The sequence below is a fragment of the Ranitomeya variabilis genome, chromosome 2, assembly GCF_051348905.1.
Source record: "Ranitomeya variabilis isolate aRanVar5 chromosome 2, aRanVar5.hap1, whole genome shotgun sequence".
NCBI classification, from domain to species: Eukaryota; Metazoa; Chordata; class Amphibia; order Anura; family Dendrobatidae; genus Ranitomeya; species Ranitomeya variabilis.
In genome coordinates, this window is record NC_135233.1 from 990852153 (window position 1) to 990879198 (window position 27046).

At 42.9% G+C, this 27046-nt stretch overlaps 1 protein-coding gene across 6 annotated transcripts in view; it reads right to left on the reverse strand.

The window, feature by feature from the left end:
- Positions 1-579: 579 nt before the first annotated feature.
- Positions 580-27046, reverse strand: part of SCLY (selenocysteine lyase) — a 38203-nt gene continuing 11736 nt past the window's right edge. For all 6 annotated transcript variants that reach the window (XM_077291069.1, XM_077291075.1, XM_077291073.1 and 3 more), the window contains exons 4-13: positions 25259-25359; positions 22358-22523; positions 20702-20829; positions 19839-20003; positions 18114-18220; positions 9423-9459; positions 4696-4779; positions 2893-2992; positions 1609-1684; positions 580-1063 (exon numbers count right to left, since the gene is read on the reverse strand). In XM_077291069.1, the coding sequence (XP_077147184.1) occupies positions 886-1063; positions 1609-1684; positions 2893-2992; positions 4696-4779; positions 9423-9459; positions 18114-18220; positions 19839-20003; positions 20702-20829; positions 22358-22523; positions 25259-25359 (1142 nt within the window). In that variant the 3' untranslated portion in view covers positions 580-885. The remainder of the gene's footprint in view (positions 1064-1608; positions 1685-2892; positions 2993-4695; positions 4780-9422; positions 9460-18113; positions 18221-19838; positions 20004-20701; positions 20830-22357; positions 22524-25258; positions 25360-27046) is intronic.

The window sequence follows — 27046 nt, forward strand, 5'->3', positions numbered from 1 at the left end:
ATGATTTTCCCCGGCTCTTGCAGAATTCCAGAGGACAAACCGTGATACACATAAATCATTTACTATTCACGTTAGTCAGGCCCCATAATACATTGTTTACCATTTTTGGCTACTATGTGTATAGTAAGAGTGCAGCAAATGTTCAATTTGCCAGTAGTGCCCTCGCTGCAGAAATGAAGAATGACGGCATGGACAGTGGAGACACTTCTTTTTGTATCTACAAATGGTTAATTTACAACGGTCCTTACTGTAGAATTTCCTAAAAGAGTTTCTAAAAATGAGTAAACTATCCAACCCCCAGAAAAGGAACAGAGAGAAATAAAACTGTTCAGCATTTTTGGACCCCACTGAGCGCCATCTGTATGTCAGTGTGCTGCGAGGCTGGTAACACACATCTGCGAGTACAGACAACAATGCACGAACCGGCTGTGGCTCTCCACACCGATGTAGGTAGTCTGATCGGCATTGTACTCTGCACCAGGACTTTAAAACACAGATGTGTGAAACCAGCCTGAACAGTAGAAAATGGGGGGCAAGAGCTTACAGTGTAAAGGGGGATTCCAGCTGATCACTAGGAAACTAGCTAATCGCTAGAATAAAGGACGCCAACAGTCTTGCACAGGTCTAGCAATAATTACTTGTCCAGCCTTTATGATTTTTATCGCAGCAATCTAAGGAAAATAAACTGACTGATACAAATACCGTACAGAGGTGCTCGACACGATCTCCCGGTCCTCTCCACGGTACAGTTTAGTTCCTACATATATCAGATTCTAATGTTACGCCCCATTAGGTCGCCATTACACTACAGTGGAAAGTCTCTCCTCTAATCTTAGTTTGGTCCTGTGCACACACATTGCTTCCTATGTTACACACAAATGTGGGTCAGTTTTTCAATTCTTCCTCTTTGGTGCCTTCATATTCCAGTTTTTGTGCCGCTTGTTCAAGATCCTTGACGATCAGATCCACATCTTCTTTCGTAGTTTGTGTGCCCACGCTCAAGCGAATGGCGCCACGTGCTGCATCAGGAGACACACCGCTACTCAGCAGCACATGGGACGGGCTGTTGAAGAAACACTGGATTTTAGGCATTATGCTTAAGTTGAATTAAAATGGAAAAAAATAAAGAAACATTGCAAAACTGTGTCAATAAAAACTTATTTTGTGTACACAGCTCCTATGCACAACTGTGTCTCCATGGTAACAGACTACAAACAAACCCTGTTCAGTCTGATGCAGCCATCATCCTCTTTTCGATCTATACCATACATCTTGCTCACCCGTCATGTAACTACAAAGGTTTTTTTTTGTCGTTTGCCGACTGGTATAAGATCCAACTACTCTTATATTCTGGTGTACACTACAACTCAGATTCATCAGATGTTTGCTACTCTCCCCAACTGAAGATGCATGGGTCAGCCTCAGATTTCCATTTGATTTGCCAATTTATTAGATAAACCACTGGAAAGAGATTGTGTCTGTCAGGGTAAAATTTGTGCTCTTGCATGCAAAACAATTTTAAAAAAATCTAAGTGGTAGAGTTTTCATGTGGGTCCTCCTATTTTCTGCTAAAGCTGTCCTAATACTCCATATTAGTATATCATGTACCTGTCACCTCTGTCTGAGTGACATGCTGCTCCAACACTCGCCAAAAGATAATCACAGCGTGAAAGCCACTCGCGGCCTGCAAACAAGAACAAGGGTAACAATAAAACAAAAGCTACCACTGCATACTTATGGTAACATTACATGTAAATGACAGCTGGACTAATGCGTCATTGAACAGGTTGACCAACCGGCACAAGGACTTGTCATGAATGGCAATACGGGGCGGGCTGCTTGTCCGGTCACTCATACTCACCCGGAATCTGTGCAACACCTGTACTGCCCGAGGTGCCCCTATGTGGAGGAAACGTCTTTGCACGTATTTTGGGATTGCCTCTTTGCACAGCACCTGTTGGGTGCCCAGGAGGACGACCAGAGAAACTCTGTCCCCAAAAGGAGTCTATCGTGCCATTCTGTAATTTACGGATTCATCCGTGGGGTGCACTCCATGAGGGTCATTCAGACCTGGTGCTTTATAACCTTTTTTAAGGCCGCTGTTTGGGTTGCCGAGCATTGGTTCATTTTGGGGAGTGAGACCATGTAAATTTGAGTCTGCAGCAAGCTGATCCACAGCCTCCTCAGAGACACTGTCATCTTGGACTGTCTGAATGTCGACAATGAGGACAAGAATTGAACTACTCTTCTTCCCCACTCTCTCCTCAATGTGTGTTGCCCTTTAATAAGGCTTCGGCCTATGATTTCCCCTCCTTCCCATTTGTTGTACTTTGCGTTTCTTCTTTTTTTGTAGCATAGGAATGCAATGTACTGTATAGTGTTGGTTTCTGTGTACTGCACGCTATATTCTCATGCTATGTACGACTGATGTAGAATAATTTATGCACTATGTAGCGACATAGTACATGCTTTCTCATTTTTTGACGCATTGTTGTAATAAACCAAAAGTCAATGACAGTCTGACTGTCCAACCTCATTAATTTTATAATCTATTTTCTACTACTAGATGTATTTATGCCGGTATATCGTACAGGAGAAGATCCTGGAGACCTTTTGTACTGGCTTTCATAACAAATCAAGTCTCGACTATCACTGATACCAGGGGAAGGTCCACTACTGAGACCATGATCATCTTCAATCACAGCCATTGTGGCGGGTGTCTGTCTGGCTGTTAGGCCACGTTTCTGCCACTTTGTGCATGGGCATAGTGTAACTCTTCATGCAAAAATAACACATCAAGGCGCAATAACTACTTTAGAACCGTAAAGGTGTGGTAAGGAGTTAAAAATCAAAACATGGGTAGGAAATGACTGACATACATAAAATGCTCACCAAGGACAGCAGGTCTAAGTATTGACACGTTGCAGGTGTTCGGAAGCCGCTCAGTGCCAGGGAAGTGAGAGTTAAACCGGATCTTATTGCCAAATACAGCCTACAATATGGAAATATATGAAAAGTCATAATCTAGGCTTGCATCACTGACAGATGTAGCAGAGTTAAGACCAGCTACAAAGTTTTTGGTGAATATTATTATAGCACCACTACAGAGAGGTTTTTTTTAATTGCAGCGCTGGAGTGGTGCTTCTAATTTAAGGTCCCTGCCTCAAGTCTTATACTTACACGACGCCATCTTCACCTTCTTTCGACGCCTCTCCATCAGTCTCCAGCAGTTTGTGACCTGACGGATCGCCCCAGTGTTTGCTGGGCAAGGAAGGTCCCTTTTCAATGCAAGTCTATAAAACCCTCAGTCTGGCTCTCATAGATTTGCATTGGGAGCTTGTGACATAACTTATGACTTCTGGTCAGTCAGAAGTTGTGGGACTGGAGCAGCACTGAAAAAAGTTGAAGATGGTGGTGATAAGTATAATACTACAAGTAGGGATATTAGATTAGAAGCATCACTCCAGCGATGGGAAAAAATGCTGGAGTGGCGCTATAAAATGACACCAGTTAGACACATAGAATCTGCTCTGTACAGAAAAGCAACCTTTACAGGCTGATCCAGATGCAAATTTCCAGTCTGACCACTGTTTTGGGGTTTTTAGGTAGTTTAAGCAGATTCTAGAACCCCAGAAAACATGTTACATCATAACATCATTGAGGTGCTTCCCTGCTCGGGACACCTTTTCATAAGGCAGAACAGGGAAGTGCCAATCTAAATGTCTGACATTTACTACTATAATATGCAGGCTCTATGGCCTATCACCCCCAAAATCAGCATTTGCTGGGGGTTCTGATCTTCAACCCCCCCAAAAAAAAATCAGCTATCTATGAGAGGGCTCCAAACTGAAAAGGGTTACCTAATAATTATTTGTAGAAAAAAAATAAAGTTAGCCAGATCCCCCAACCAAAGCTGTGGCAATGGCACCTCATTCTGGCAGCCAAACCCTGCTCTGCACTGATGAGGGTCAGCTTTCCCGAAACAGCAGTCTGCAGATTATTGCCTATCTTCCCTAATATGACTAGTCATGTTGCAAGGCTTGTTAAAAGAACAAGACACGGACTTTTACGGGTAGCTAGTAGCTACCTCAAATATCTTACGCCAGCAAGATGCTTTTCAAGAAGGGATCATTTGGGATAGTCACATATAAATAATTTCAAAGTTCTGCTTTTGTCTTGCTGACCTAAAATACTCATAGAATGAATAGGGAAGAAATTATCTAATAATATAAAGTTGTGGCTTGGTTTAAAAAAAACAAATCAAAACAGAAAGAGCCACAAATGTTATAAAATAACATTATACAACTATCAGTCGCCAGCCTATCCAAGGGAAATTGTTTGGCCGTCTCCCGCTGGTCTTTATTTGCAAGCCAAGTTTGGATGTGAGTAGTACGGCATGTGACCACCAAAGCCACCCATTGGCACTGACAGCACATCACCATTCGCACCTCGTTCACACAGACCAGAGGGGGCCACCAGAGCAAATGTGGGTTATTGAAGGAGATTTTTTTTTTGTCTGCAGCTGGCCGGCCCCTTTAAATACAATAACATTTAGGGAACTTAAAGTTTTTTGTAGAATTTAATTGCGGCATGTAAAAGGAATCACATACACGTGTAAATCTACTGTGAACCATACAATCCGTCATAAAACTATATCACATTTAATAATGTCTTGATTCTGGAAAACCAGCTCACCTGTAATCTCTGCTCCATATAGTCCCGGACACTTCTCATGTGATTCCCGTAAACCGCACAATGTAAGCTCACCAACTCAGCAGCCTGCAAGGAAGTCAGGTCACAGAAAACAAGTCAGGCTAAGTGCACGGGGGCAGATTAGCTTACCGTTATGCATCTATTGCACATTTTGTGACAATAAGCAGCAAAAAAAATTGCAAGTCAGCCAGAAATTTCACCATTTGCATTGCAAAATGAGAAATCTTCAATGAACTTCTGCAGAAAACGAACTTTTAAAAATTGTATGTACTTTCTGCAAGCAAATGTGTGTGAAAAAACCATATTAATTAAAGGGGTAATCCAGGACTATATACATTTTCTACTGCAGGCCTAAGAACTAACAGGCAGGTTGTTGCTAACTACTTGCCTGTTCTGCCTAGCGCAGAACTCTGCCAGCACAGAGCGGTGATTTTGTGTCTTCCACTGACGTCACGTCAACAGATCAACAACTTCTCTTCCGCTATGTTGACAGGAAACAACTGCCGATATAATGAGGATTGACAGCCAGCCCCCTGCTGCATAAATGTGGGAAGCCAGCTGTCAATCAGCATGACATCGGCAGCCACACTCTGTCGCCAGAGCGGCCTGGAAGAGGAAGAGCTGCTCTGTTGACGTGAAGCAGCTGAATCGCTGGCAGGAGCTGTCAGTGACTGCCCTGAGCTGGATACAAAAGACATGCAGTTGCTTACCAGTTAGCAACTACTTGCCTGTTTTGTTTTTTTGTTCTTTTTTTACTATGAGCCAAAAAACTTTGTCCTGAACAACCCTTTTAAGCAATGTGTGAACTTACCCTATCAGAGGTTAGACGAAAGGCCCTCATCCCCATTAGACTAACGTTGGCTGAACCCACCGACATTGACAGGTTCAGAAAACCGTTTTATTGGTATAGAGGGCCTCCAACAGATGATGTTGGGAAAGATAAGGATCGGATATCTAATTTCAAACTACCAATCCTTTTAATTTCAAGATATATGCCGCCACCAGAATATGGCGTGCATATGTAAATTGGAAGTACTAATGTGTATGTAATGCTCCCAACTGATCCCCAAAGACAGATGTCTGTGAAAAAAGGGACCGGGCTGAATTCGGACATGCCCTCTGCTTTCTTGCAGAAAAGAAGCTGTCAGAATGACTTAGCAGTGGATTGTCTACACTGATTATTGATATAAACATGCATGACTTGTTAAGCTGTGTGTACTTCATTAATAGCCAAGTCAGTAATGTAATGATCTATCATCACTGAATATTATCTTATGTGTATGGTCAGCTTAAACTCACTAAGCCTTTTCTGAAATGATTTAGGAAAAAAACGTTCAATGTTCATACAGTACAGACCAAAAGTTTGGACACACCTTCTCATTTAAAGATTTTTCTGTATTTTCATGACTATGAAAATTGTACATTCACACTGAAGGCATCAAAATTATGAATTAACACATGTGGAATTATATACTTAACAAAAAAGTATGAAACAACTGAAAATATGTCTTATATTCTAGGTTCTTCAAAGTAGCCACCTTTTGCTTTGATGACTAGTTTGCACATTCTTGGCATTCTGTTGATGAGCTTCAAGAGGTAGTCACCGGGAATGGTTTTCACTTCACAGGTGTGCCCTGTCAGGTTTAATAAGTGGGATTTATTGCCTTATAAATGGTGTTGGGACCATCAGTTGTGTTGTGCAGAAGTCTGCTGGACACACAGCTGATAGTCCTACTGAATAGACTGTTAGAATTTGTATTATGGCAAGAAAAAAGCAGCTAAGAAAAGAAAAACTAGTGGCCATCATTACTTTAAGAAATGAAGGTCAGTCAGTCCGAAAAATTGGGAAAACTTTGAAAGTGTCCCCAAGTGCAGTGGCAAAAACCATCAAGCGCTACAAAGAAACTGGCTCACATTAGGACCGCCCCAGGAAAGGAAGACCAAGAGTCACCTCTGCTTCTGAGGATAAGTTTATTCGAGTCACCAGCCTCAGAAATCGCAGGTTAACAGCAGCTTAGATTCGAGACCAGGTCAATGCCACACAGAGTTCTAGCAGCAGACACATCTCTACAACAACTGTTAAGAGGAGACTTTGTGCAGCAGGCCTTCATGGTAAAATAGCTGCTAGGAAACCACTGCTAAGGACAGGCAACAAGCAGAAGAGACTTGTTTGGACTAAAGAACACAAGGAATGGACATTAGACCAGTGGAAATCTGTGCTTTGGTCTGATGAGTCCAAATTTGAGATCTTTGGTTCCAACCACCGTGTCTTTGTGCGACGCAGAAAAGGTGAACAAATGGACTCTACATGCCTGGTTCCCACCGTGGAGCATAGAGGAGGAGGTGTGATGGTGTGGGGGTGCCTTACTGGTGACACTGTGGGAATTTATTCAAAATTGAAGGCATACTGAACCAGCATGGCTACCACAGCATCTTGCAGCGGCATGCTATTCCATCCGGTTTGCATTTAGTTGGACCATAATTTATTTTTCAACAGGACAATGACCCCAAACACACCTCCAGGCTGTGTAAGGGCTATTTGGCCAAGAAGGAGAGTGATGGGGTGCTACACCAGATGACCTGGCCTCCAGTCACCAGACCTGAACCCAATAGAGATGGTTTGGGGTGAGCTGGACCGCAGAGTGAAGGCAAAAGGGCCAACAAGTGCTAAGCATCTCTGGGAACTCCCTCAACATTGTTGGAAGACCATTCCCAGTGACTACCTCTTGAAGCTCATCAAGAGAATGCCAAGAGTGTGCAAAGCAGTCATCAAAGCAAAAGGTGTCTACTTTGAAGAACTTAGAATATAAGACATAATTTTAGTTGTTTCACACTTTTATGTTAAGTATATAATTCCACATGTGTTAATTCATAGTTTTGATGCCTTCAGTGTGAATGTACAATTTTCATAGTCATAAAAATACAGAAAAATCTTTAAATGAGAAGGTGTGTCCAAACTTTTGGTCTGTACTGTATATTAAAAGCCACCTAGTGTGTTGTATCATAAAAAATGGTCTTTAAAGGGTTATTTTCAAGTTGTCTCTTGAGCAGCTCAGAGCTTTCCAGTTTCTCACTTTCCGGGTTTCTGGCAGGGTGGGCTCTCCTCCTCCTTAAGTGTTTTGGTGAGTAGCAGAGTTGTAGTATTAGTAGAACTAAAAAGATCAGCAATTGTTTTGCTATAACATATTTAGCCATCAGTGGTTTGTTTGGGAGTGTACAGTGAGAACACTGTATTTACACAGAGGTAAAAGGGCATTTGAACAAACCGCTCCAGCCAGAGCATTTATTAGGAGCATAAATGGTAGAAGGCAATGCTGCGGGCTGGTTATTTTGCAAGATTGATAACATTCAGGTGCTGAGAGGTGGGGAGAGGGAGGTGAGCAGCTAACTGTTGTATAGAAATTAATGAGCTGGAGACAGGTGGCTGATATGTTAAGAGTTAACTCCTCTCCTGGAATGTAACTAGTGCGTACACTGGGCCACTGTTTGTACAGGCTATAGTGGCCGAGCTCCACATAAATCAGCTGACCAGTATGGAAGTTAATAGCTGTTACAGCATGAGAATGACAGCAAATAGATAAAGCAAGTAAATTGCAAACTTGCTTATTTTCATGATGCCTAACTAAATAACGGAATTTAATAACTTGAGAAACCCCTTACAGACTGAGCAGAATTTTTAGACTTTTGATGTCTGCCATTTCCCAGCAGATCCTATTTAGTCTACATTACATTACATTTTGGGTCAGTAGGCAGGCATACTGCCTGCACCCACAAGTCTGATGAGCAACAGACATGCTATATTTGAAGAGGCTGCTTAGTACCATTGTGGAGGTCGCAGAGGTTGTACCTCATCCCGGTAAAGACTGATAAGACAAAAATGTTTAAAGGTACCTTCACACTGAACAACTTAACAACGATAACGATAGCGGTCCGTGACGTTGCAGCGTCCTGGTTAGCGATATCGTTGTGTTTGACACGCAGCAGCGATCTGGATCCTGCTGTGATATCGCTGGTCGGAGCTAGAAGTCCAGAACTTTATTTGGTCGTCAGATTGGTGTGTATCGTTGTGTTTGACAGCAAAAGCAACGATGCCTGCAATGTTTTACAATGGTAACCAGGGTAAATATCGGGTTACTAAGCGCAGGGCCGCGCTTAGTAACCCGATATTTACCCTGGTTAGCAGTGTAAATGTAAAAAAAAACAAAACAGTACATACTTACATTCCGGTGTCTGTCACGTCCCCCAGCGTCTGCTTCCCTGCACTGTGTCAGCGCCGGCCGTCAAGCAGAGCACAGCGGTGACGTCACCGCTCTGCTTTACGGCCGGCGCTTACACAGTGCAGGGAAGCGGACGCCGGGGAACGCGGCAGACACCGGAATGTAAGTATGTAGTGTTTGGGTTTTTTTACATTTACACTGGTAACCAGGGTAAACATCGGGTTACTAAGCGCGGCCCTGCGCTTAGTAACCCGATGTTTACCCTGGTTACCCGGGGACTTCGGCATCGTTGGTCGCTGGAGAGCTGTCTGTGTGACAGCTCTCCAGCGACCACACAACGACGAAACAGCGACGCTGCAGCGATTGGCATCGTTGTCTATATCGCGGCAGCGTCGCTTAATGTGACGGTACCTTAAGTTACAGAAAAACTTCTAGTCTAATATACAGCTAGATTTACAGTGAGATTTTAGAGAAAGAGAATATTAACCTCACCTTTCCAAGTCCTGCAATCATAGGTGTATTCTCTGTCCTAGGGAAGTGACAAAATCTTTATAAATCAGTAATAATCCACCGAGTATTATCCAGCACTACAATGATCTCTAACCACATCTAGGTTACAATGTTAACTAAGCAATGCTGATGAGTATTAATCAATACATTGCAAGTTCTTTCTTCATTTAATGTTAAACTTGTATTCAGAAGGCCACTTTTTTTACTTAAAATTTTTGTACTGGATTTTAACAATACTGACATTAAAACAGAACATTCCAAAGACATTCCATACAGTGGCATACCGGGCCACGTGGCTGCTATGGGGCCTATCATTGCAAGCTCAACGGTATCGGCATCCTGAATGGCAATACAGTTGCAAGCAATGATGAAAGAGGGAGCGTCAGCTGACGCTTCAGCCTCCATTAATTTCCCTTGGCGACTGACATCTCATCGCAGCGGGCGCAATGACGTTAATACACGGTGCCTGTTGCCCTTATATGTGCGCCTGTTGCAGAGATCGTTACAGCAAGGGAACAAAGAGGAGTATTGTGGGGGGTTTTAAGCAGCAAGCACATTGTGGTGGCCATAATACTGTATAGAGGACTATGGGGAGGGCATTATACTATGTGTACTATGGGGCATGCATTGTACTGTATCGACTATGGTGAGCACATCACACTATATGTAGTATGGGCTGTGCATTATACTGTATGGACTATGGGGAGTGCATTATACTGTATGGACTATGTGGAATTATGGGAGTGCCTTATACTATATGGAGGACTATTGGGAGTGCATTATACTATATTGACTATGGGGAGTGCATTATACTATATGTAGGACTATTGGAAGTGCATTATACCATATGGAGAACTATGGGTTGCAGCATACTATATGGAGGATTATAAGGTGCACTATACTATATGGAGGACTATGGGTAGTCCATATATTAAATTGAGGACTACGGTGAGTGCATTATACTGTATGGAGGACTATGGGCAGTGCATTATACTATATGGAGGACTATAGAAAGCACATTATACTATATGCAGGATTATGGCGTGCCGCATATGAATATGGGGCCCATAATAATATATGGAGGTCTATGTGGGGGCCATAATATTTGTAAAATTAGTGGGAGGCATTATAATATTTGAAAAGCATTATAATATTTGGAATGCTAAGTGGGGCCCATTATAATATATGGAGGTCTATGTGGGGGCCATTATAATATTTGGAGGACGATGTTGGAGCCTGTATACTTTATGTTGGGCTATATGGGGGCCATTATACTGTATGCAATCAATTATACAGTGCGAAGGTTTGTGTGGGATCTATCATACTGTGTGGGGGCCATTATACAGTATGGAGAGGCATGGGGCCATTATACTGTATGTAGGCCCATGACACTGTATGGAGAGTTGTTTGGGGTTCACAGTTAAGGGATCATACTGTGTTAAGGTCACCATACTTTGCCGGGGGAGTTCAGGTGGAGTACAGCAAGATTATCATACTGTGCGTGTGGAGGGTTCTGTGGCGCAATTCACTGTGGGGGAATTCACTGTGGGGGTATCATACAGGGTATGTGGGACACACTTGTTGGCATAGAACTTTATGGGAGCAATGAAAGGGGAATCTAGGGCTTCAGTAGGAGGAAAACACCAAGGTTACTTACGGGTAGCCGGTTTTTCCGGAACCCATGACGGCACACCTGAGAGAGGGGATCCGCCCAGCCAGGACAGGAAACCCTACTGAAAATAAAAGGGCGGTACCTCTCTGTCGCTTCAGTTGGTTTTCAGAGCATGAGAGGCCCCCCTGGTTAGTACACATGGCAATCCAACACCACATTATATTAACTAAAAACACCCAAAACGATAGTGCACACCGAAAAGGTGAAAAAGGGGGGGAATATACAGGTGCCGTCATGTGTTCCGGAAAAACCGGCTACCCGTAAGTAACCTTGGTGTTTTCCCTTCCCCCATGACGGCACACCTGAGAGACTTTTGTAGAAAGAAAAACCCTTAGGGAGGGACCACCGCTTGGAGTACCCCTCTACCAAAGGTTAGGTCAGCAGAGGAGGAAAGGTCTAGCCGGTAGTTTGAAAAAAGTTGAGGGTGAGGACCAGGTAGCGGCCTTGCAAATTTGGTCAATTGATACCTCAGCTTTCTCTGCCCAGGAGGTAGCCACAGCTCTGGTGGAGTGAGCCTTGATGCCGTCAGGAACCGGAGTGCCACTTGCAGAATAGGACAGACTAATGGCCTCCCTGATCCATCTAGCAATGGTACTTTTAGCTACCCCACATCCCTTTTTACTACCTTGAAAGGCTACAAATAGGGTTTGATCTTTCCTCCACTGACTAGTCATGGTTATATATTGTAACATGGATCTCCTCACATCTAGCATATGGAACTTTAGTTCACCCGGATTTTTAGGATTATTACAAAATGATGGTAATGTGATCTCCTGACTCCTATGAAATTTTTGGACTACTTTCGGGAGATACGCTGGATCTGGTCTTAAGATTATTCTGTCATCAAAAACCTGAGTGTAAGGAGGGCATATTGATAGAGCTTGTAAATCACCTACTCTACGGGCCGATGTTAGGGCTACTAGCAGGACCGTTTTCAGGGTGAGTAATTTAGGTGATAATTTCTGTAAAGGCTCAAAAGGATCTTTGGTTAAAGCCTCCAAGACTAGATTTAGATCCCAAGGAGGGATTTTGGGAATAATAACTGGTCTAGACCTGCCACAGGATTTTATAAATCGTGAAACCCATCTATTAGATGCTAGGTTGCAATTATATAGGGCCCCTAAGGCTGAAACTTGAACCTTAAGGGTGCTAGTTGCTAACCCTAGCTGCAAGCCTGCTTGTAGAAATTCTAGGATGGGACCCACTGGAGCTACATCCCCTAACGGCTCCCCTAAGAAATCTAAAAATTTCTTCCAGGTCCTACCGTAGATTCTAGACGTTATAGGCTTTCTGCTTTTTAATAGGGTGGAGACTAACCCTGGTGAGAAACCTTGGCGGCTTAGTAGCGCCCTCTCAAAAGCCAGGCTGCCAGATGGAAGCCCTTCACCTGAGAGTGGGTCACTGGTCCCTGGGTTAACAAGTCCGGCACATCTGGCAGAATCCATGGGTCTGTTAACGACATCTGCCTTAGAAGGGAGAACCATGGTCTTCTTTGCCAGAATGGAGCTATGAGTATTATTTTTGCTCGGTCTTCTCTGATTTTCCGGACTACTGTTGGAATCATCACTATTGGGGGAAATGCGTAAGCCAGAGAGAATTTCCACAGTATTAGTAGGGCATCTACTGCGAAAGGATGTTCGTTTGGGTTCAGTGAGCAAAATTTTTTCACTTTTTTGTTGCGTGAGGTGGCAAACAAGTCTATCTCTGGTGTACCCCAGGCCTGTATTATTTGTTGGAATATCTCGGGATTCAGGGACCATTCCCCTTGTCTCAGAACTCTGCGACTCAGAAAGTCTGCCTGAAAGTTTTCTACCCCTCTTATGTGTAGAGCTGTTAGGGAAGATAGGTGTTGTTCTGCCCAATGAAATAGTGAGTTTGACACCTCCATGAGGTTCCAAGACCTCGTCCCCCCCTGGTGATTGATATAGGCCACTACTGCTCGATTGTCCGTCATGACTCGAGCATGGCGGCCCTGGAGCCGGGGAAGAAAATGTTTCAAGGACTTTACTACTGCCAATAGTTCTTTTACGTTTGAGGCATAGCTCTTTTCTTGGGGGGACCAAGTTCCTTGAATTGAATGGGATCTTAAGTGAGCTCCCCAACCTATGTTGCTTGCGTCGGTCGTGATTACATCCTCGACCGGTTTCTGCCATTGGACTCCCATAGTGAGATGTTCCTCTATGGTCCACCACTTTAAGGAATTTCTTACATCCTGAGGAAGACATAGACTTCCTTCCAAATGCCCTCTTAACAGTCTTTGGGCTGACAAAACTTCCCACTGCAGTTGTCTCAGGTGGAATTGTGCCCATCCTACCGCTGGAATGCAGGACGTTAATGAGCCTAGTAGGGACATCGCTTTCCTTAGGGTCATTGCTGGTTGATGTATCGCTGCAGTGGTCAAATTGATTATTTTGGTTACTTTGTTCTCCAGGAGGAGGCAGAGTTGACGTTCTGAATCTAGTATCAGGCCCAGGAAGGATTGTACCTTTACAGGAACTAACTTCGACTTGGGGACATTTATTAACCAACCGAGTTCTGTTAGAGTTGATATTACTGTCGTTATCTGATGGGAGCAATCGGCCTCTGTCTTCCCTATCACAAGAAAATCGTCCAAGTATGGGACAATTACAATATTCCGAGAACGGAGATATGACATTACCTCTGCCATCACCTTGGTGAAGACCCTGGGAGCAGTAGATAGGCCGAATGGAAGGGCTGTGTATTGGTAATGTTTCACTTGGTTCTGTATGTAGAGTGCCACTCTCAAGTATCTCCAGTATTTGTGATGTATTGGAATATGGTAATATGCGTCCTTTAAGTCTATTACTGCCATGAAGCAGTGAGGAAACAGAAGTTTTATGGTTGTGTTGATGGACTCCATCTTGAAGGAATGATTGTCTATTGAAAGGTTGAGTTTTCTTAGGTTGATTATGGTCCTCCAAGAGCCATCGGGTTTTTGTATTAGAAAGAGGGGGGAGTAAAACCCTCTTCCCAACTCCTGAACCGGGACTTCTTGCAAGACATTCTTTTGAATCAGTCCGAGGACTTCCGTTTCTAGAGCTAATTGTTCCTGCCAGGCTTTCCTCCGGGGAGTTATTACGAAATTGTGCCTGGGTGGATGGATAAATTTTATTTTTAGGCCTTCTTTTATGATATTTAAAACCCAGATGCTCGGGGAGATGTTTATCCAGGCTGGATAGAAGAGGGAGAGCCTTCCTCCAACCTCTGATGTAATGTCATTGGGGGGACTTTTTGGCAGATGTAGAGGGCCCTTTGAACATATAGCCTGATTTCCTTTTATCTTTGAAGTCCCAATTTCTCCTATCTCCTGGAGGTCGGCCTCTGTTAAATCTCCTCCGAAAAAAGGTTTTTTTCGGATCTTTCGGGAAGGTTGGAAAGGCTTTCTTTTTGTCTCCTGCCTGTTCCAAAATCTCCTCTAACTTTTTCCCAAAGAGGAGTTGACCGTCACATGGGATGGAACATAGCCTATGTTTGGATGGCAAATCTCCCGGACAACCCTTAAGCCATAGGGCTCTTCTGGCCGCATTGGACAGGCCCGCTGCTCTAGCTGTTAATCTCGCGGAGTCCACAGAGGAAACCGCCAGAAATGCTGCTGCGCCTTGAACTAGGGATATATTTGCAAGAATGTCATTCCTAGGGACTTTATCCCTTAGTTGGTCTTCTATCTGCTGTAACCAGACCATAAGAGCACGTGCTGTACATGTTCCAGCTATAGCCGGTTTCAAGCCCCCTGCCGCTGCTTCCCAGATGTGCCTCAAAAACCCATCTGCTTTTTTGTCCAGTGGATCTTTTAGGATCCCTGAATCTTCTAAAGGAAGGGATGATTTTTTCAGGGACTTGGCTACCGCACCATCAATCTTAGGGATTTTCTCCCAGGATTCGGAGTCTTTTTCTTCAAAAGGATATCTCCTTTTAGATGAAGAAGGTAAGGTACCGATTTTTTCGGATTTTTTCCATTCTTTTTCGATCAATGCTTTAATTTTTGCATTGACCGGAAATGTCCGTTTTCTTTTTTCCTCTAAACCGCCAAACATGACATCCTCAAGTGACCTAGGTGTCTTTTCCTCTTTAAGTCCCATTGCAGATCTGACTGCTTTGACTAATTTTTCTACATCCTCAGTTGGGAAACACGGGCGACCTCCTGTATCACTATCTGAGGAGGAATCTGAGGACTGGATAGAGGTGGAGGAGGCAGAGGGAGATTTCTGACTCTCCTGTTTCTGAGAGGCCTCCGAATCCGTAGACACTTTACGGCTCTTCCTCCCTGATTTTTTAAGGGCCAGTTTTAGGGAGTTTTTAATTTCTGCCTGAATTATGGCCTTGAGGCTAGTGGCGAAATTAGGAGTCTCATCATGTATGGTTTTTTGAATGTAGTCAGAGCAGAGGTCCTTCTGCCACTGAACTGCAAGCGTGGCTTTACAAAGGGCACATTCGCGGTTCTTAGTTTTGCCGCTAGATTTCCTCGGGCCCTAGTGATCAAACAGAAAAAATGGACCCTGTTACCATAAGGGTGACATTCACGAAGATCACTCACCACCGCCGTCAGTCAAGGGTACCGGTTTTGGAGGCTGGACAGATGCACGTGCAGTGTCCCTTCTGGACGCTGAAGAGTCTTGCCGGACAGGACGGCTGCTGCTCCTACCACTTGAGCGACTGCTCCTGTGCTGGTGGCTCGGCAAGGCATCTGGCGAGAGCTCCTGACGCTGCTGCTGCTGCTGTGATGGCGGCGGCTGCTGCTGCTGCTCTGGTTGTCCCACTTCCATGCTGAAGTTTTTGGACATGAGCACGTCTTCTGTGGTCAGACACCCATTTATGGGGGACCACTGCACTCCCCGCCTCCTCCGGTGCCCAATGGTGGCCCCTCCCCTCCTCTGCCGCGCCGCCAGAGTCCTTTTTCCACCGGCCGGCGATTCTTCATGGGCGCCGCCATCTTGGATCCGGCGCCCGCCCCCGACGTCAGACGGGCGACCCGGAAGCGGCCTCCGCACCTGGATGCCGGCAGAGGGAGGAGGGCTGCGTGGCAGCCACGGAAGGAGCCGGGTCCGACCGTGCTGCACCAACGCCCGCTCGGACGCAGAGACCCGGGGGACCTGCGGACGGCGCTTCCAGGCTCCCGAACACCGACGCACAGGCGCTGCCTGCTCTTCCACGCCGGGACGGGACCTGGGTGAGTGGAATCACCGCCATGTTCAGCACGAGGGTCCCTGTCAGGACAGGAAACCCAACTGAAGCGACAGAGAGGTACCGCCCTTTTATTTTCAGTAGGGTTTCCTGTCCTGGCTGGGCGGATCCCCTCTCTCAGGTGTGCCGTCATGGGGGAAGGGAAAATTACTTTGTAAAGGCTGCAAAGTTGTGAGATATGCTCTTCTATGGCCCCCAGTGAATATTATTATATTTTTGTTGTTGTTGGGGCCCCATGATTTCTACTTATGCCTCTGGTAATAACAATAAAAAAGTTGACGGTTGTTAATATTAAACAGGTTGCCCACTACTTTTACACTGATGACCTATCCTTATAATAGGTGATCAATGTCTGATAGGCCGGTGTCCGACACCCTGCACCCCCACCGATCAGCTGTTATTGGTGTTGGCTCCGGCAGCCTCAAGTACTCACTTGCCGAGCTGCCCCATCTATTTGTAGTGGAAGGAGCTTGGTACTACACATCGCCTTGTATGTAAAATCAATAGGAGATGGATATGTAGTACCCCGCTACCAATAATAGCTGATCAGCGGGGGTGCCAGGTGTTGGACCCAGGCTAATCAGACATTGATGACTTATCTTAAGGACAGGTCATCAATTTAAAAGTAGTGGATAACCTCTTTAAATTATTGTTAAACATTAGAGTGTAAGTATAACCAGCTTGATGAGGTATTAATATAAGCTCTTGCATGAACAAAATAATTGTGTGTGCTAGAGGAATGTAAAGATGAAAGGAGGGTGAAAGAGGAAAAATGGGATGAAAAAAGGTGGGAGGGACAAAAAAAAACATTAATGATACCACCACTTCAGAGGAGACCACATCTTCCACGACATTCTTTTTTAAGCATTATTTTCTAACAACCAGATTGCCAGGTCATTCCCCTCACTGAATATCATCTAATATGTTAATTGGCATTGGCAATACAAAGTTTTGAGGCGATTGTTATCATGTACAAGTTTCTCATTTTCATAATATTGTTAACTTCTTCCACCTATTTGCCTAAAGTGGGAGTTGTTGTGGGTTTTCAGTGGCATGGAATAATTGACTTAACAGCTGTTAGAAAGTGCTTAAGGATATTTCTTTACCTTTGAGATTGAATCGAGGGGGTGACTCTGCTACCAGTGAGGCTATCGTACAGTAAAATATTGAATTCCATAACCAACAAACCAATGGGCATTCCCATCATATATAACATACAGCTGGCTGCACAAAAGGCCACAAAAGCCTGTGTGCACATGTTCTGGATTTTTCGCGTTTTTTTTCGCTATAAAAACGCGATAAAACCGCAAAAAAAAACGCATCCATTAAGCATCCTATTAATAGAATGCAATCCGCAATTTTTGTGCACATGTTGTGTTTTTTTCCGCGAAGAAACGCATAGCGGTAAAAAACGCAGCATGTTCATTAATTTTGCGGATTTTTCGGATTTCCCGCTATTTAATGCATTGGGAAGCTCCGGAAAAAAACGCGAAAAATCCACACAAAAAACGCAAGAAAAACGCGAAAAAAATGCATGCGGATTTCCTGCAGAAAATGTCCGTTTTTTTTCAGGAAATTTCTGCAAAGAATCCTGACGTGTGCACATAGCCTTAATATTTGTATAAAGGCTCCTATTTTTTGTATGTTCTGGGGTCGATTTACTCAAAATGGAAATCATGTTGTTGATTTTTTTTTAGTAGAACAAGTGAATCACATTTTTCCACCATTAAAAACAATCTATTTCTGTATTGGGCTGACCTAAATCCATTTTCCAATTTACGGTGTTTCTTTTTGCCTACCCTGGTCGATAATTCCGCTCCTGTCCTCCTCCATGTAACATCGGTAGTAGTGGCGTTTTGTTTCCTATTCCTTGCACATACAGAGCCCCAATACGAGGTCCATAAAACTGAAAAGAAATTATAAAAAATAACAACAGACAAAGTGTGCCATTAATAAACGCATGAGAGAAACAGCAAGTGTTCGTTCATAGAATGTAGGTGACTATAAGGCCACGATCAGACATATAGTATTTAGTCAGTATTTTACCTCAGTATTTGTAAGCCAAAACCAGGAGTGGAACAATCAGAGGAGAAGTGTAATAGAAACATATGCACCACTTCTATATTTATCACCCACTCCTGGTTTTGGCTTACAAATACTGAGGTAAAATACTGACCAAATACTGAACGTGTGAACGTGGCCTAATGGACAGACTATTACTATTGGGCAATAAGTCACAGAAAAAGTGCTTGCGGCATTAAAGAGGTTTTCGGAAAACTCCTGTTCCCTAGCTTCAGTTTATTTTATTTTGTTTAAACTGGACTTTACTCACCCTCCCCAGGTCCAGTGCCGAGTCTGTCACTTCACCCTGGTGTCCATTATTGCCTGCAGCGCTGCAGTGAATCAGAAACCTCAGCGACTCTTAGTAGCTTATGCCATAACTCAGGCAGAGGTTCTGAGCTCATCTATAGGCTGCAGCGCTGTCTACGTGACACTGGAAGCAGTGGCAGAGCATGGACCCAGGGACGATGAGCCCAGTTGTTTGATTTATTAAAATAAGCTGCAGTTGATTGACAGGGATTTTCCATAACTGGAAAACCCCATTAAAAAGTTTAACTATCATTTTAGAAAACTTCTGTAACCGTGACATTTTGATCAAACGGAGTGCAGGTACTCCCATGTAAAGCGCCATGGAATAAATGGCGCTATAACAATAAATAATAATAATAATAATACTGAGGACAATGACACTCTAAATACCATTTAGAAAAAAGATTTCCAGTTTTGTTGTTCAGTGGTGAAAACATCCAGCAAATGAACAATGTTAGTATAGTTTTCTATACAGAGAGCCAAACCTGAAAGAACCAGGTTACATATGTTATATATAGCTAAATATAAGGTCTTCCAATCCCTGCATGTGTTGTAGCTGTGGAACAGCCGTGAGACACGCAGCCACAGCCACTCAAACGTGGTATCCTAGCAAGCCGAAGATACTCTATTTGCACTAGAGCATGCTCAGATAACACCTTATCCGCGCACCATCGCTCATCACTATTGATGATCTATCCTTAGGATAGGTCATCAATGTCTGATTGGTCGAGATCCAACACCCAGTACCACCACCGATCAGCTGTTATCGGTGGCGGCACCACCAGCCAGAAATACTCACTTGCGGAGCTGACCGTCTTCTGATAGCGGCCCCGCAGAGTATTACACATCCTCCTCCTATTGATTTGAATAGGAGGCGGGTGTGCAGTACCCAGCCGCGGCCACTACCAGAAGACGGAGCAGTTGTGCAAGTTAGTACTTCCGGCCGGAGGCAGCCGCCGCCGCCGACACCAAGGACAGCTGATCGGCTGGGGTGCCATGTGTCGGATCTCGACCGATCAGACTTTGATGACCTATCCTAAAGATTGTCCACTATTTCATTGATGATCAATGTGTTTAATACCATGGCATCCGGTTTATTAGCCAGGGGAGCACAGATCTGAGAATTGTTAAAAGATATGACAAGTTCTCATTACCTTGTGTCCTACAATGGTCAAATAATGGACTCCCAACTCTTGAACATCAACAATGATCTTGCCCAGAGCTTGTGCAGCATCAGTGTGTAAGAGGATGGGGGGAAGACCCTGGGCCTGTCGCTCTTTAGAAGTCAGCACCAAGCGTTGGGATAACTGACCAATGGGCTGCAAAGAAGAATCAGAGTTAGCCGAAATATATACACATAAATGAAAATTGGCATAAATCCCAGTATATGAACCTTGCATTAAAACAGAAAAAATACACTCAATCAATCATGCTTCAGACAAAAACCTAACTCCTTAACCCTTTTCCGTTGCAGACATTTTTTTTCCACTTTTACTTTTGAATCCGTGCCTTTCAAAACACATAACTTATCAAATCTTCCAGAAAAGTAGCCATGTTGTTTTTTTTTTTTAACGACGAGTTGTAGTTTTTAATGGCACCATTTACTACATAACATATGGGAAAACATAAAAAACATTAGTGGCATGGAAAAAAAAGTCCACAGCAATTACCGTATGCTATTGCTTTTTAGGTTTTTATTTTTAGAGTGTTCAATGTGTTGTAAAAATGACATTTGATCTTTATTCTATGGGTAAGATTAGAGCAAAACTACATTTATATTGGATTTTACTATTTTAAAAAGTAATTGTGAAAAATAGTAATAGCAGAAAAGCACATGATCTCCGATTGGGATCTTTTAACTTTCTATTATCGAAATACCCTTTTAAGTGATATAACTTAGGCAGAGATGTTAGTAAAATTCGGACAATAGGTGCAATTCGTTTAATATTTTCTTTAATACTAAAGCATTTCCTTGTAGTTTTGGCTAATGACTGTAGTCTTGCAATAGCTCACTCACCATGATGACCCCAGTCTCATTATTTGCCAGCATTACTGAAACAAGACAAGTGTTTGGACGAATGGCAGCAACAACATCATCAACCTCCACACGCCCCGATGTGGTAGAGACAGGCACAAAGGTTACCTCTGGATTAAACGGAAAAATGAATGGTAAAATAACGCACAATATCAAGAGTTACATTGTGCTGATGCTTCATTATCAGAAGTAATTAATGCTCATTCATACAATAATGCTGGTATTTACATACAATACAATGAAAAGGTATTCCAGAAGTCTACAATTAATGCATGTTTTACAGAATGAATGGTTTTAAAGAGGTATGATGCTTAACTCACTATGTAAATGTAAAGTAATACAGCTTTCGAAGACAATTTGCTTCTAATTCCCTTTGTTCGGTGGATTGCCTTGAACACAACATGCTCCTATGACGTCACACTCCCGGAGCACTTAGCCCGGTTTAGGAGGTGGCTTGAAAATTCAGGTGGTTGGCGTCGCCCCCACTGTGGATTTCAACGCTCCTAAACTACTATGCCTATTGTGCTGTACTCTGCTGCAAACCCAGCCTTGCTATCTATAGCTGGGTCAACCGTGCTAAAACAACCGTGCCAACTCGGCAATTGTGAACTGCAAACCCAACTCTGCAACATTGCTAGGTCGGCTGTGCTATACCATTGTGCCTGCTTTGCAAACCTACGTTTGCTAGATCGAGAAATCCAGGAACAAGGGCATCAGACGTCCTCCTTTGTTAAGTTTATTGGTAGAGAAAAATTCCAACATTTCAGCCGCGCAGGGACTTTATCAAGCCATAAAAAAAATAGAGACATGGATCTTTTTTATGGCTTGATAAAGGCACTGCGTAGCTGAAACGCTGCACTGGAATCATCTACTGCAAGTATAAATTTGCTATATCACTGGCGCAATTCTGCCATATCACTCTCAGCTTTTCTGTTGCGACCTCCTGTACAATTCAGCTCAACCTATACCAGTTCTTCACTACCGAGTCTTCCCAACTCCCTTGTGGATCACTACTCTGCTACAAACATTGCTATTGATTTGGCTCAGTTTCATCCGTTCCTGAAGTTCCAGTTCTGCTCCTTCAGTTGCCGTCCTGCCACCACTGTCCTCCTATTCCAACTGGGTGACCCTTCCGTGTCGATGCCTTCTTGTCATCCAAGCATAGGACTTGGAGGATCCAATTCTCCAGGTGAGGTTAAGCCCACGTCGTGCATGTAGGGTCCTGAACTCAATAAATGTAGGGGCCTGAAACTATTAACAAAGCAACAACTGTGCTCTAATAAGGAGAATGCCGGCACACTTAGTAAGTGCAAATTGTTCACAATTGGAAGTATTGGTACAGAATTTACACATTTTAAGGGTGCGTTCAGATAAATCTTATGTGCAACACATTTTCCATCACTCTCTGGAGCAACAACATTGCGGATAAGGTTTTACAAAGTGGACAAAAGGATGACATTTGCAGGAAACGCCACAACCTTTACACATGAAAATTTGATTTAGTCTTGGCTTTTCCACAGTGGAAATTCTGCAGTGAAAATATCCTAAACCTTTAAATTTTTAAAAATTTGTCATTTTAGGAATTTAACAATGTAATTCCTATTAGGTTGAACAAGAAAAGAAAGAACAAAGACTCACCTGCTCTCTGTGCCTCTTGTAGGTGTTTAAGTGGCAGGGCAATAGAGTCGTGCTCCACATTTGAGGTGATGATGTGTGGTAATGCCTTGTCTAAGGGGCTGTTTAGCTTTTTCTTGGTGGTCATGTTGAAGTGGTCCACAGCTGAAAACAATACCATGTTATTGGCCTGCAAGACAAATGCATCAAATCAACTAAGGCCAAGTTCACATGCTGCAGCTTTTAAATGGTTATTCCCAAGGTAGTAAGCTATCCTATACCAATAGGGAATAACTTACAGATGGAGGGGGTCTGACCCCTGGGATTCCCAGCGATCTCAATAAGGGGCTCTTGAACGCAAGAACTGGGCTCTGCATAGCCTCATCTTGAATGAAGCACTCAGCTATTTCCATCAGTCCCATAGACAATTAATAGAGCATGGGAGAAGCATGCACGCTTCCTATCCATTCAACATGGTGTTGTGCAGAGTCTCATTTCTGGGTTCTACAGCCTCATTCTCAGGATCACTGGGGGTTCCAGTGATAAGCAAGTTATTCCGTAAGCTATAGATAGGAGGTAACTTAATACCTTGGGAATAACCCTTAAAATATTAAATAAAAAGTATGTTAGAAAAAAATAGGAAATATCATTGACAGTTAATAACAGTGAGATCTATGACAGATTGATTTCACATAAATGAATCTTGGCAAATGTCTTTGACTAATATTGGGGTCTGTAAAGTGAAGGTTCCAGTGTTTTTGATGGCAAAGACATTATCAAAAATACCAAGAAAAGTTTTGACTATAGAAGGCCAACTGCACGTAAGAACCAGGGCTGCGGAGTCGGTGTCAATTTTAATGGAGACGGAATAAAATGGTCCTACTCCAAAAATATATAATAAATTGGGTACAGTAGTACAATGCAGGATGTGCTGTAAATGTTTTCAGAATAATTTGGGAACGTTCTGAAAGTCCTGTAAATGTCTGTTCTGTTCCTGACCTAAGAATCTCGGTTTTCAGTAGAGATGAATCTGTGCTGCACTTTATGTACATGCTCAGTAGTGATCAGTGCTGTGGAGTTGAGAGGAATCTGTGCTGCACTTTATGTACGTGCTCAGTAGTGACCAGTGCTATGGAGTCGTAGTTGAGAGGAATCTGTGCTGCACTTTATGTACGTGCTCAGTAGTGACCAGTGCTGTGGAGTCGTAGTTGAGAGGAATCTGTGCTGCACTTTATGTACATGCTCAGTAGTGATCAGTGCTGTGGAGTCATAGGTGAGATGAATCTGTGCTGCACTTTATGTACACTGTCAGTGCTGTGGAGTCGGAGTTGAGATGAATCTGTGCTGCACTTTATGTACGTGCTCAGTAGTGACCAGTGCTGTGAAGTCGTAGTTGAGAGGAATCTGTGCTGCACTTTATGTACACTGTCAGTAGTGATCAGTGCTGTGGAGTCGTACTTGAGAGGAATCTGTGCTGCACTTTATGTACACTGTAGTACACCGAAAAAAAGATGGACACTAAAGCTAAAATTTATAATTTATTAATGAACCATAAAACCAGTTGGAAACTGCACAAATGTAGCAAATAACAATAAATATACAAAAAGGGTATAGAAGAAAGGCAACACTAGTGCCGCATACAAAATAACATAGTAGTACCTGATAAATATAAATATAAGTAAATGGGACATGTGCCACAAAGTGACCAATCAATATAAATAGATATTAATAAATATTCATAATGGCACACATACAATGTGTCCAGCCGAATATAACCACCCAAATAAAAACAGGTACGAGGGGATAAAGAGTGTGCATGTAAGTAATAACAAATGTGTCATATATAGTAAAAAGTTGCAAGTAAGTCATATATATCTCTATAACAAATGTGTATAAGTATACCGGGAAGAGTCCCATAAAACCACATAAATAGAGCCGTATTTATACTTACAAACAATATAAAGATGCAGGCACACACTGGGTCCTCGCTGTTGCGGTATGCGGAAAAGGGGGAGCCTTTTCCGCATACCGCAACAGCGAGGACCCAGTGTGTGCCTGCATCTTTATATTGTTTGTAAGTATAAATACGGCTCTATTTATGTGGTTTTATGGGACTCTTCCCGGTATACTTATACACATTTGTTATAGAGATATATATGACTTACTTGCAACTTTTTACTATATATGACACATTTGTTATTACTTACATGCACACTCTTTATCCCCTCGTACCTGTTTTTATTTGGGTGGTTATATTCGGCTGGACACATTGTATGTGTGCCATTATGAATATTTATTAATATCTATTTATATTGATTGGTCACTTTGTGGCACATGTCCCATTTACTTATATTTATATTTATCAGGTACTACTATGTTATTTTGTATGCGGCACTAGTGTTGCCTTTCTTCTATACCCTTTTTGTATATTTATTGTTATTTGCTACATTTGTGCAGTTTCCAACTGGTTTTATGGTTCATTAATAAATTATAAATTTTAGCTTTAGTGTCCATCTTTTTTTCGGTGTACTATATATGTTGATGGCAGAGCGCATACTTTGAGCGCCCTCTTTATAGGTTTAATAACTTTATGTACACTGTCAGTGCTGTGGAGTCGGAGTTGAGATGAATCTGTGCTGCACTTTATGTACGTGCTCAGTAGTGACCAGTGCTGTGAAGTCGTAGTTGAGAGGAATCTGTGCTGCACTTTATGTACGTGCTCAGTAGTGACCAGTGCTGTGGAGTCGTACTTGAGAGGAATCATGCTCAGTAGTGACCAGGGCTGTGGAGTTGGAATTGTGGAGTCGGAGTCAGGGAAATTGGGAAGTTGGAGTCGGAGGTATGGCTCACCAGCTCCACAGCCCTAGTAAGAACAGTACAAACTGTTTGCTGTCACCGAATATACAGTACTGCCATTAAACTCACTTCTGTCCCTCCAGAGGTAAAGATGATATCTTCTGGTTTTCCTCTCACCATCTTGGCTATATGTGCCCGTGCTGTGTCTATTAGTTGTTTGGCCTTGCATCCTGCAAATGGGAATAAAAGACAACAATACAGCAGGTGAATTAAGTATTAAAAACATCACCAATTTTATAAGTAAATATATTTCTAAAGGTACTATTGACATGAAATTCTCACCAGATGTCAGTAACAGCCCATCCAATACGCACAGGCAAAGAAATACATACACTTATCTTGTGCAGTTCAATCTCCGCTTTGCTACATCTGTACATAGTTTCCCCTAATCTCAAGACACCAGCGTGGGATCAGGGTTCACATAAAAGACATCATTTTCTTGGTTGTTCCCATCGTTCTCAGGCCTTGCAGCAATACCTGGAGGAAGCGGACAGCTACCTCTAAGTATTTACAAGGCTGTAAACCTGTAACACCACCACAGACAAGCACTAACTACTTTTACAAGATGACTTTTTAATCTTTAAACACTTCCACTTGGTGGACGACACATGTACAAATGTCACTGTAGATGAGAAGCCATGCTAATGTGATCGGCCTAAAACGCGAGGCCTATGGCCTGCATTAACAATGCATGAGCATTACAGAGAAAAGGGGTGAGAGCGCTAATCTGACTCAATGCAAGGATGCTGGCTTCATTCTAGATTAATGGTTTTCTGCTTGATTTTTATCATTTTTCAAAATTAGTTCTGCTTTACCTTCTATAACATATTAATATGCATACATGTCCAACAATGGGATCCCTAGACTGCTGAGCGCCGACTTACAGCAATGGTCTGGGAATAAAATAATGACCTACGTGTCAGACACCAAGCACTCCCACCCCACCGAGCAGCACATAAGTTATGTACGATGGGGAACACATTATGTCGGTACATGGTTTAGAAGACACTGTCAAGTACTATAGTTTCCTCTCATTCACTTGAATGGCTGCTAAACAATATAAGGGGCTGCTGTTTTATATTGCTTACTTGCAGACACTTCAGGAGCAGATATTAGATATGTAGTAGGTATAATAGATATTAGCAAATACCTCCAATTAGAAATGTGGTATAGTTCTTCTGATTAGCTATGCCGCTTACACCATGTGCAGGGTGATGCTGTAGCTTAAGTATCCATGGTTACAACCACTCATAGTGACAGTTAGTTGTTAGCGGTCATAACCATGGATACCCAAGTCACCACAATGCCCTGCACATGGGGTAAGCAACATAGTGAATCCAAAGAACTATACTACATATCACATTTTTGCTGATATTATTACACCTACTACACATTGGGAATGGATCTTGAAGATGGGAATGCCCCTTTAAGTATGAAAATGTTTTAAGACATTCAGGGATGTGCCAAGGCCAATGGGGAGGCCTGGGAAAAAGCTTACTTTAAGTTGGCAGAAAAAAGAAAAAAGAGAACAGTTTAGAATGATAAGCCTAATAATAAAGGCACATTGACACAGTGCCCACATTGGCTTAGGCCAACCATTGTATTCACCCTTCCAATGATTTGCCCCTGAACACTTTGGGGCAGACTTACAAATCCAATGTTTCATCTAAACAGTCTGAACCTGCACCAAATGTATCACCGTGGCTCATGTTGGATGATGGCATAAATTATGTCTTTATCTTTACACAGTTTTGTTGGCTTATTTTGTGTCACAGTTTGTGTAAGGGGCACGTCTGAAGCAATTCCGCCTTCCCAGCCAAGACATGCCCCTTACACAAAGTCACAATGTCCATCTGC